Source organism: Mus caroli, unplaced genomic scaffold (assembly GCF_978045245.1).
Source record: "Mus caroli unplaced genomic scaffold, Mus_caroli_1 scaffold_17, whole genome shotgun sequence".
NCBI lineage: Eukaryota > Metazoa > Chordata > Mammalia > Rodentia > Muridae > Mus > Mus caroli.
Window position 1 is genome coordinate 13,299,650 of NW_028227272.1, and position 12,604 is coordinate 13,312,253.

Sequence of the window (12,604 nt, forward strand, 5' to 3'; positions counted from 1 at the left end):
GAGGGACATGGGGCTAGAGTTTATGAATGGAATTAAGGCACCTTAGAAAACATCCCAAAGAAATCATTGGCTTCTTCTGCCATTTTGCATGAATCAGAATGCAGGCTTTCATCACTAAGTAATCTGATCTAGGATCCTCAGCCACCAAAACTGCAAGAAGTGAACGGCTTTTGTTAAGTAGCTACCAGTTTGTGATACTTGGTTATAGAAGTCCAGATAAAGACATAGGGGAGTGTAAGGGGTCATTCGGTGTAAAGGATAAGTTAGAAGTTTAGCCATGAGGACCAGGGCCAACGAGGAAGACTATTCCACAAAAGCATGTGCTTTGTGACTTACTTAGTAGTTAGAGAAAGCAGCATATAATTAGCCTGTATTTAAGTGAGGGAGTAAGTAACTACTGAAGTAACAATATATTGACTTAGCCATTAAACTATAAAACAATGAAAATAAGGCCAAGCATTGTCTCCCCAATAACAGGAATATGTTGGAGTGTGGTAGCAAAAAGGTCACTGCATTGCTTTTCTCAGTGTTCTAACTCGAAGACAGTGTTGGAAAGTTATGCACCTCTACAAACAACGCAAAGCCATAGAGGCTTTAATACCAAACCTCTTTTAATAAACCAGAATTATATGAATTTCAGTTTATGCTCATTTTTCATCTTTTGACTCAGGAGAAATGAGCAAAGTGTTATCTTGTGTTTTGCACATAAAATGGCTTAAGTAATGGTTAAAATTTTTCTGTCTTTATATTCACTTCAGTTTTATACAGGGAAATATGGTCAGAACTAAAGGCAATAGGCTCACAGTTGGTTCATTACATAAGTCAGTAGTTATTGGATTTAGCTTGATAGCCATACTTCATACCACTATGAACACAGTGGCCAGAATTCCATAACCTACTGGGTCTTATTTTAAGCTCATTTTTAAAGGTTTCTTTCAGAAAGCCTTAGCAAAGAACTTTTAAAGCACTCAGCAGCATGCAAAGCATCGTGATAAAGAAGGCACACCTTGTTTTAAGAGCAGAGCAAATACTTGTTTCTACCCGAATAGGTTATCTGCATTCACTCTTCTCTGTGGCTTCTTAAACCTGACCAATTGCAGAGCCCCAGGATACAAACCTTGTGGCTTTGCACTTGCAGTGGAGCGTTTTGCTGGTGTCCTCCCATTTATTCCCTGAGCTTCTGTGGTTGTGTTGCTTGTCGTACAAGGTGGAGTAACCTTTGCACAAGTATTGATGCCTAGAATTTAAAAGAAAAGAGAAGAGAAGGTAAATACAGAGATACAGCACTATTATTTAATAATTTAACATTCTTCTGACCACATAAAAGCAATGCTCCAAGACCTTAGAAACACATGGCATCTATAACACATATTCAAATACTCAAATCCCCTTTAAGTTTCACTTGCTGTGTATTTGAGGGACAGACTTTGACTCCTTTTCTTTTAAAAATATGTAAACACCCATCCATCTAATTATTGGAACATTTGGATGAGTATGGTGGCTTATGCATGCAATTCCAGGAATTAGGTGCATTTAGGTCACAGAAGTGTGTGTAGGAGGTGTCTCTATAAGTTCAAGACCAGCCTGGTCAAGATAGCAAGTGTCAGGCCAGCCAGGAGAGAGTTGCCTGGAAGATGGCCAGACCACCTGAACCACCTGGAGAGAGCACTCTTTAAACAGTCTGCAGTGTGCTCCAGGTTCCCAACTCTTACAAGCTGCCACCCATGCTAGAGTTGGCTTTGGTGAGTCTTTGAATCATTTCTGATCGTGTAGTAACCACTTTCCCACACTACTATAAGTGAATCTAATAAAATGCATTGGATCACCAAGTTGAACTTTGGAAGTATCCATACTTTAGTTTGTTGTCATTCCTCTATCTGCTGTTAACAGACTTCATTCTTGTCTCCCCAGAAACAATATCATATAGTATTATATAATGAAGAAAAGGCCACATCCTGAGTTTCTGTCATCTCTAACAGCAAACAATCATGTTACTATCTCTTGAGTGTGTGGTTTATCTAGGCTGTGTTCTGACTTCCTTGATGGGCAAAGGCTTTCCAGTCAGTCCTGAGACTGCTCCTCCCCATGGCCTACTCCAGTGCGGCACTTACATCTGTCTCCTTGCATTACTACTAGCATAAAAGTCATCTTACAATCATCACTCCCCAGAATCAACATTCTGAACACCTCATCTCATAGCTGCTCCCCCAAATGACTGTCTTGACAACTCTACCTCAAATAATGCAACTCCATCCATGCTAAGTCAAAACCACTGGAAGCAACTGGAATCCTTTCTTATGTCATCATATATCCTGTCCATAAGAAAAGTCTGTTGGCTCTGTGTTTTGGTTACTTTTCTGTTGCTATGATAAAACACCACAGCCAAAATACATGCATGTTTGTGTATGTGTGTGTGTGTGTGTGCACGTGTACATTTGTGTATATGCAGTTATTGGTGATTATGCTTACAAAAGGATAAGAGTTTTTCATGGCAGGGAAGCATGGCGGCAGACAGGCATGGAGGCAGGAGCTGGAAGCTGAGAACTCACAACTTCCAACACAAGCACAAATCAGAATGAACTGACAGTGGCATGAGGCTTTTACTCTGAAAGCTGCCACCAGCAACACACTTCCTTCAGCAAAGTTTCATACCTAAACTTCCCCAAACCTTGCTACCAATTGGAGACCAAGTATCCAAATGCCCAATATATGGGGCATTCTCACCCAAACTACCCAACTCTACATTCAAACTTCTCTAGACTTTACATGCTGATCACTACCTTTATTGTTACTCTGGATTAAAGCAAGCCACCCACAGAGTCTTCATACTCCTTCTCTAACTTCCAATACAGTCGACAACTTGGAACTAGGTTACTGGTGATCACGTGCTTAAGCTTCCTCAGTGGCTCTGCACTGTACCAGGAGGAAAGCCTCAGGTCTTTACAGTGATCTGCAGTCACTGCACAACCCAGCATTGGCTTCATTATCTGGGATCTCATCATTTACAACTGTTCTGTTTACAGCACTCCACTAGGATTAATCTTTGTTCCACATGCTGGCCAAACACATTTTATGATCTAGCTGTTCTCTGCTGGGATACTTCTTCAGATGATTCTTGCTATTTATATTTTCCAAATCTTAGCTCAAATTGCACCTTCTCAATACAGAAGACTCAGACACACGACTTTCTGGAGCTGGTCTTCCTACAATCTTTTTCAAATCATTTTCCTGCAGCTCTTGCACCATGTAATAAGTGGTACATTGTCTGCTTTCTCTCCTCAGAATCTGAGCTATAGAACTCAGTCATCTCTGGATAGATTTCTTGACCACCACCGGTCACATAGTGCATGATAAACATGCTCAACAAATGAATTCTGGAGACCTTTGGGACAAGGATTTCTTTTCTTGCCTAAATATGCTTTGCTAGACAATAGCAGAATATGTAAATGTATTATAACTCACAGTGTATTTCCACACACTTCCAATTTTTATCCCAAACCTGAAACATTAAACATTGTTTCAATCAAGTTCCAATTTTTCAGAAGTAAGGGTAAAAGGAGCAAAAGCTTCGACTTTAAGAATGTTCTTCTCATTCCAGAAGCAAATTTGTAAACATCTGGAGCTATGAAACTTCCCAGATGGTCACCTTAATAACAATATCAGATGTCAGCTTGCTGCTATGAGCATTAAAAAAGGCTATTGCTCCTTGCTATTATGTGCAGCCATGTCCAGTCTGTGCTCTGTGAGCCCCACATAACATTCTACTGTCATCAGAAGGGAAGAACAACAGTATCTGGGTCATTGTGGATGCTTTACAAATAACTGTTTCTATTACCATTTATCTGTGTGCCCATTCTCCCCACTGTTGCCATGTCTGTTACAGATAACCTCTCTGCTGCTTAGATGCTCTTTTCTCACCTCCCAGCACCTGCTCACACTCACTCATTCCTTAGCATGTGACAGTCACTTCAGTGCCCAGGCTTCTGCTGTCTGCTTTGATTAACAAGACATCATTTTGGATAATTTCTGGTAAAAACCATAACTCTTGAAAATCAATACAATAATTCATTGTTTTAAAATGAACAGGCCTGGAAAAGCAAATATCTCTTATTCAATAAAGATGATCTCAGAATTTATAATGGTGAAATAATGTCTAGTAACTGGCGAGTAAAATTTGTGTTACAGACAGTGTGAATCCCACTGAAAGCCTCATTGCTAATCAATATTTTTATAATAATGCATTCCTGTAAATGTATAGCCTGGATTCCATAAACTTTTAAAATGTTCCCTTTATTTGAATTTCTTCATTTGTCATTATTGTAATTGCTAGTTTTTGTTAAAATGTCTCACTTTCTAAAAAGCATATTTAAGTGGCTATGGCCACTTAAAAACCTCAAGGCTTTGAGGACTTTTTTTTCTTTGAGAATATCCAATGACCATCTGTAGAACAAAATCTATTATGCTTTAATTTATTCTATCCCTCTACCCATTTCTCCCACCAAGTGAAAGCCCTAAGAAAAGTGCCTGTTTTCACAGAATCCCCAGGAATAGAAAACATCAAGTAATTTACTCTTAAGTAGCAAGGAGAGATAGATAATTCCATAAGGATGTAAGTTCCCCCTACCCTTGCTGATTAGTTATGAAGCAATATTACTGAGCTAGGATAAGACAGAGAGTTTGAAATGACTTCATTGGCATCTGTGGTCTCTTAGTTTTTAGTATATTTTCTGGTTACTGTCTGAATTCCTTTATCTCCCCCTTTTAGTGTCAGCGTGAGATTATGCGTGAGCAGTGTTGATGCCATACAGAAACAGACATACACTCAATGTTAAGTTGCACTGTCCATCACTGGTGCACACTCTGATCATCTGCATGTTACAGTCATGGGTTGATAGCATAAAGTTATATTCAGGAACAAATTCAGAATTTCTACTCTGACAATCATGTTATATTCAAGGAGCACAAGTTATGGTCTTTCAATATATGAACCTTGTATTTACATTACTGATCTTGCTACATTAGTTGGGACTTCCCCAAGTACTATAATGAAAATCCATGATGAGAGGAACCCTGATGTCTTGTTCCTCTTTTAATGGGAAATTTCTGGTTCTTCACATTAAATGTGAGGTTAATGTTAGTTCTCTTGGCACATTGTCTTATTCTGACTAAGGCTGGTCAGTGTCACTAACTTACTCTGAGTGCTCATGATGAATGATGGATACAGGATACCAGCAAATACTGTTTCTTCACCTCATTATGCATGTTTTTAAATTTACCTTTCTGTTTTGATGAATGATATTAATCAGTTTTTGAAGGTTGAGCAAGGTTTACATAAATAGATAAATCCCACTTCACTATCAAAATGGTTATTCTGATAAATGCACATTTAGGCACTGTTTTTATTGTGAAAACATCCCAGAATTACTAATATCCAAACCAATTAAAATACAATGAAACACAAAATGGTTGTATTTAAATATGTATGTGTATACATACATACATATGCAAAAAATCGTAGAAAAAGAGTGAATAGGGAGTTGAAGGTGTTGAGGTGAAGAAAAGGAAAGGCATAAGTATGTAACTTAGGATATATTAAAGGAAAGACATATCCTACAATTCTTTGATAGTTTAATACTCTAAGTAAGCATAAAATAATAAAAGATAACAAAATGATGAATTTTAAGGGACTTAATATCTATACATATAATATGTACCCACTATATAAGTAATTATATATATATATATATACACATATATTATATATAATAACATACATTATATATAATAATATATATATTACAGGTACACACGTGCATGAAGCTCCTGTCTACACCAGCCGTGTAGGAAGAAATGGCGTGGGATGAAAGCTCCAGAACTTCTTGGGTGTTTCCCAATTTCCTAAAGAAACTTTTGGTTCCTTAGTTGTATGCATTTGAAAATATGCCGAATATCACAAAACTTATGACAACTATAATTTAGAGCTATGGTTCTCAATCTTCCTAATGCTGACACATTTTAATACAATTCCTCATGTTATAGTGATCTCCAAAAAATTGTTTTGTTGCTATTTCATAACTAATTTTGCTAATGTTATGAATCATAATGGAAATATTCTTAGAGATACAAGTTTGACAAAGGGGTCATGACCCACAGGTTGAGAAACACTGACTTAGAGCTTCATACTGCTTTAATACTTATATAGTCTGCTGCAAAGATTCTTGCTTTCAATACCACTAAAGTTCTTACCAAAATTAAATTATAGAACAATGGTATCTAACTAAACTGAATGTTCATTTCTGAATCACGCATGAAGTTTGCAAAGCACATTTTATGCTTTCTTTTATTCTCTCCCCTCTAGAATCCTATGGGATGATATAATCAGGACATTATAAAGTCCATTATAAAAATTCAACAGAGGATTAAGTGAATAGGTTGATGTCAAATTTTACGTCCATGTTTGGTTTGTGGGCACACCTGCATTTCATCTTATAAATCCTTCGGTTTTACTATGAAACTCAAGTGATTACATTGATTATATTTCTGCTTACTATGATCTCAGTTTCTGCCCAGATGATATAGACAGGAGCTTCAAAGACCCAGTATCCCAGACAATGCAATTTAATAATTTAATAACAATGCATAGTAAAGAGCATGTATTTATTTATTTATTTATTAATAATGATTTATTAACTATTCAAGAGCAATGTATGCTGAGAACAGTCCAGTTTTGATTTGAGATAACTCAACAGATGGAAGCACAATGCAGGTCACTTCCTCTGTTGCCAGCTTTGAGCCCCTGGCTCACCTACTTTCCAGGTCCTCGGACCTTTAGCAAACTTCCTGATCCTCCTAATTCTGACCTATACTTGATTCTCAATTCTGAAGCTTACAAAATGCCCCTGTTAAGGAATCCCGTAAATTCTCTCTAGAATCCAGGGTCATGCTATGGCAGATTCCCCATGATTGTTAGGTCTGAGCTACATGGCTGCAGTTTCTGATAAGCTGAGTGAACGTCCAGTCACACTCTTAATACATCATAAGTGTGTGTGTGTATGTGTATGTGTGTATGTGTGTGTGTGTGTGAGAGAGAGAGAGAGAGAGAACTCCATGTTATAGTTACATACTGACAAAGATTCTACTCATCACTTTGTAAGTAGCACAGTGATTTTGTTTTTGTTTTCTTTTTTTAATTAGATATTTTCTTCATTTACATTTCAAATGCTATCCCTAAAGTCCCCTATACCCTCCCCCCTGCCCTGCTCCCCAACCCACCCACTCCTGCTTCCTGGCCCTGGTGTTCCCCTGTGCTGGGGCATATTATCTTTGCAATACCAAGGGCCTCTCCTTCCATTGATGGCCAACTAGGCCATCCTCAGCTACATATGCAACTAGAGGCAAAACTATGAGAGGTATTGGTTAGCACAGTGATTTTAAAGAGCAAATAAAAAATATTGTTTTAGACTTTAGCATCAATCACAAAAATCATTATAAACACTGTATTGTAGTATAAAACCAAATTTAAAAAGTAATTTCAGATTTTTAAATGGAGTTTTACATTTTAAAACTCAAGATAACAATGAATGTCCACAGAGTGAGTTTAGATTTCAAATTCATTTTAAGAATTCTGCTCAAGATCATTTTCTTTCTAGACATGGAATATGTGCCATTTTTTTCTCCTACCAAAGGATGAGAACTATTGGAGAAAAGGTTAATACTAGAGACAGTTCAGCAAGGAGAGATACCAAGGAGGATCTTGGTAATGTAAGATCATTACCCTGTCAAGGAAATAACTTTCCAATATGTAGAGTCATGGGTCTGCAGTGTCCAGGCCACAGACTAGTTCTCGCTAGTCACCTCTTCTGTCAGTTACTGGAGGACAGTTGCATTCATCTCTTCTGTCAGTTACTGGAGGACAGTTACATTCATCTCTTCTGTCAGTTACTGGAGGACAGTTGCATTCATCTCTTCTGTCAGTTACTGGAGGACAGTTGCATTCACCTCTTCTGTCAGTTACTGAGGACAGTTACATTCATCTCTTCTGTCAGTTACTGGAGGACAGTTGCATTCACCTCTTCTGTCAGTTACTGGAGGACAGTTGCATTCACCTCTTCTGTCAGTTACTGGAGGACAGTTGCATTCACCTCTTCTGTCAGTTACTGGAGGACAGTTGCATTCATCTCTTCTGTCAGTTACTGGAGGACAGTTGCATTCACCTCTTCTGTCAGTTACGGAGGACAGTTGTGTTCACCTCTTCTGTCAGTTACTGAGGACAGTTGCATTCATCTCTTCTGTCAGTTACGGAGGACAGTTGCATTCACCTCTTCTGTCAGTTACGGAGGACAGTTGCATTCACCTCTTCTGTCAGTTACTGGAGGACAGTTGCATTCACCTCTTCTGTCAGTTACGGAGGACAGTTGCGTTCACCTCTTCTGTCAGTTACTGGAGGACCGTTGCATTCATTTATGATGCATGTGTTGCTCTTCACTCTATGGACATAGTCCTCATGATCTAACCTTTTATATAAAAATTTGCATGCAGTTCATAATAAAAGCAACAAACTATAAACCCATGTTACAATTCTGTAATCCTGGTTCTGTCCCTAACTAGCAGTCTGATCTTGGGCAAATAAAAGTCTTGGTTATCATGGAACTCATTAATAGCACCTAACTCACTTGAGCTTACAACCAACTCCACACACACTCAGAATAGCAGTGCTATATTTATTCTCTTATTGTCCCAAACCCTCCCTGCCTTGTGTAGCTCTTTTTCAAATGTCTTCTATGTTTAGTGAAAAGTACCTTCCTGAGATATGTACTGCATGGGAAAACTACATTTTGTGGTTCTCAGCAATGACTACCATTAGAATCACTTATAGAACCTTTAAAAAGGAAATGGCGACATTTTGCCTGAGCCCCAAGTTGTTTCATCAGACTCTCGGATGGAGATGAGATGTTTTAAACTTTCTACTAAATTTGAATATCCTCAAGCTGAGAACTAAGTTCTTGGCTTAAATCAAACTAGTATTTATAATGGAAGCTATATGACATGAATTCTATGATTTTGAACAAGTTAGCTAAAATATTGCCAATATGAGAAAAGATAGTGAAGAAGTAACAAAATTCTAGGCCTTTAGGTCGAGGCTTGGGAATGTAACCTTTGTGACTCATTGCTCCAAGGTATGCTAATCATACCTTGATAGCAACATTCCTTCCTCCACCTACCTGCTTCCTGGGTTCAAAGAGTGTTCATTCAAAGAAAGTCACCCTGACCAACGCCGGAAACTGCCATGCAAATGTGCTATTGTTAGGGGCTCTTAGAAACTGAGAGTTAACCAAAACAATTACCAGGTATTCTCTGTGACTCCTGTGACTTTACACTTCCTTGTGACTCTTATCTGGTATCTTTGGTATTTTTCCAACAACGCCCTCCCCACTTCCTTGAGTTGTGGTTTCTTCCTTTAAATACCCCCTTATACAGCTACTCGGGGCGCCATAGTCCTCTACCCCTGCGTGGTGTATGACCATGGGCCCGAGAACGCTCTCGAATAAAAATCCTCTTGCAAGTTGCAGCAAGACCGTTTCTTGTGGGTGATTTTGGGGTGTCGCCTCTCCTGAGTCAGAACGTGGGAGAGTCCTCACGTTGTGGGTCTTTCAATAGGTACCACAAAGATTTGCTAACATTTTACATGAAATTATTTAGGCTCATAGCACCATGTTTAAGTCACAGCCAATATTTATATGCCAAGCATGGATAGATGGGGAAAGTAAGAGTAGTTGATTTTAGATCGATTTGTGCCACAGAAATACATAGTATTTAATCCTTGTCTCTGGATTCTGTCAAGAGCATCTCCTGAAAATTTCTTAGAAACAGTAGCATCACATACTCCTAACAGTGGGTTCCAAAAACCCTTGGAATTTCCTGGGTGACAGGAGCCTCTTGTGTTTCCATAAAGTCAGACCCTGGATAGCTTCATGTGGGGCTCCTCGGCAGAAAGATCAATTTCAAATTTTCAAATCCCATTCCTTTACGATTTCTGGGAAGAAGAACTGGTATGCTACACACACTCCAGTGAAGTCTGCTTGGCAGGCCTAGAGGCCTGGAAACACTCACGAGGCAAAGAGTTTCAAGGAAACTCAACCTCCTGGAACCTTGGCATTCTCATAACCCGTATACTCATACCCTATCCCCGCGTTAATCTGGTGTATGGATCCATGTGCTCTCTTTTAGTATTATTTTATTATAAGTGTCTTAAAGATTGAATTGAGACATAGCTAAGTCTTCACCAATGTTCCAACATCCTAGAAAATCCTTGAAGCCGACAAACTTGGAATTCATTAGGAATTCAGTGAAAAGGTTACCTATTCAGTAACATTCAAATTTACTTCTAGTAGAGACAGTGAAACTAATTAAGCATTACAAAGAACGGAGCTGGAATAGCTCAGGGCTGGTCTGCAGAGTGATTACTTAGGACAGTAGCCAGTCTTACCCAAACAAGGGAATACACGATGGCCTAGCTAATAGGTGGGTTTATCTTGTAAGAGTTAGGGAATCCCACTGAGACAGGGATCTTCTCTACAGCCAGGTATAGCAGGCTACATTGCATATTAGAAGCAAGTTGGTGAATTCTTCTGACAAATGGAGATTCTCCACAGATACTTAAAAGAACAGCCAAGTTACACTCATATAAGAATTTATCAAGGCCTAGGAAATAGGAGGTTTGTGGTATTGCATTATTCATGAGGTCTGCTAGAGCAGAACCCCCTGGTGCTAGCTTTCACAAGGCTCAAAGGAGTAGCACAAATTGTGACTAGGGTGTGAAATCCTTACCTGTCATTAGCTGACCCTAAGCAGAGCTGTTTTATCTTTACTGTAAATATTACCTGGTTCCTGTAAGTCCTTTTGAAGTCATTCCTTTGTTTTGTGTCAGGTAACTTCAATGTACTTTGCCTGCTGTGACATCCTACCCCTTTGTTTTCTGTATTATATAAGACTGGTGTACACTTTGTGAAAACACATTCAGATTCTACACAACCTCTTGTGTTGATTTTGTCTGTCATTCGCCGACTCCTTGTCCACCTGCAACTAGAGACCCATTCTATGCAGACAGGGACCAAAAGGGTCTGCAGCACTTGTAGAGGCTGAATTGATAATCAGTCATGTCCACATGACTGAACCTGTCAATGACAATTTCCCACAGCTTTGAGGTGACTATGCATACCCACATGTCAGGAGGTAGAGCCTGTGTCCTGACACACTTCTGTGCCTTTATTGTAACTTTGACAGTATAGAGTTTTCCTGAGTTCTGTGAGCCATTCTATCAAGTCATGGACCTTAGCAAGTAGCTGAACCTTCCCACAGCCAGCTGGTCAGAAGGGGAAGCAGTCTTGTGGATCTGTGTATTTAACCTCTGAATTCTGAGGCTAACTCTAGGGGATCGTAGTATCAGAATTAAAATAGGGGACACCTGGTTAGTGTCAAAGGAAAGGCTGAAGTATTAAAGTTGGTGTTAGAGAAAGATGCTCAAGTTTGGTGTCAGAAGTGTTCTATGAACTGAAAGAGATCATAGTACTTCTGAAAAAGAAAAGCAAAACCTACGATGCACCCATTTTGCAAAAAGCCATTATTAGGAATATGTCACTGCTTCTTTGCAAAAAAAGAAACTATATATCCTTTTTTTTATGAGGAAATCTTTCCAGACTTTGTAGATTTTCATTTGTTTTATATTTGATTTTCCAGTTAGTGTTTCTGGTAAGTTTCTCCAAATTAAATTTCCAGTTGCTAAAATGCTAGCCAACCAATTTCTATAAACAGGCTTCAGCTAGTCTTGTTGGCCTCCACTTCCCTGCCTGTGTTCATCTGCACATTTTGTCTTTCCTTATGCACTTCTCCAAACCAAAATGAGCTGCATGAAGTAACTCATATGTCCCACTCATGTGTGCTTGATGCATGCATGCACTTATATGTGCACATACACACAAATAAATATAATTCTTGAGATTTTATCTTTTACTGTCAATTGTAATGTAAAGTGCAGGCCCCCTGTGACCCTGCCTCCAAGTTCCCTTTTCAAGGAACTTGTGTGTCAAGTTAGCATCTAATCTAAGCCACAACACAGTACAAGCCTAACGAACTGAGTTCCAGCACAGATGCCGTGGTGGAAGGAGAAAACCTTCCTAAGTTGTCCACTGACCCCACCTTTGCATCACGGCACCTGCTGCCTGCACTCACGAACTCACATCATACTACAGGAAATAAGTGAATAAAATTAAGGTTCAAAGAAACTAGACCAGCTTACTACCTCTTAAGGGAACTGCACAATAGTCTTACTGCCTCATGCAGCACATTCTGTGCTATTTACTTTTTATGTAAAAAGTTTTCTCACAGCTATAAGCTTAAAAAGGAAAGTTTTTTGTTTGTCTGTTTTTAAATTTATTTACTTATTTTATGTATATGAGGGCTCTATCTGCATGTACAACTGTGTGTCAGAAGAGGGCATCAGATCCCATTACAGATGGTTGTGAGTCACCATGTGGTTGCTGGGAATTGAATGTTGGTCCTCTGGAAGAGCAGTCAGTGCTCTAAAGCACTGAGCGACCTCTCCAGC

The 12,604-nt window shown here is 38.9% G+C and overlaps 1 protein-coding gene across 7 annotated transcripts in view; it reads right to left on the minus strand.

Annotated features, from left to right (window-relative positions):
- The window catches only part of Fgd4 (FYVE, RhoGEF and PH domain containing 4), a 185,635-nt gene that overhangs the window by 81,565 nt on the left and 91,466 nt on the right, over positions 1-12,604 (minus strand). For 6 of the 7 annotated variants that reach the window (XM_085832142.1, XM_085832143.1, XM_021185217.3 and 3 more), the window contains exon 2: positions 1,118-1,237. Coding sequence is in view for 1 of the 7 variants with exons in the window: in XM_021185217.3 (XP_021040876.1) it covers positions 1,118-1,237 (120 nt within the window). In the remaining 6 variants the exon portion in view is untranslated. Of the gene's footprint in view, positions 1-1,117; positions 1,238-7,774; positions 7,796-12,604 lie in introns of those variants that run through there. The other variant, XM_085832144.1, reaches the window with a different exon arrangement.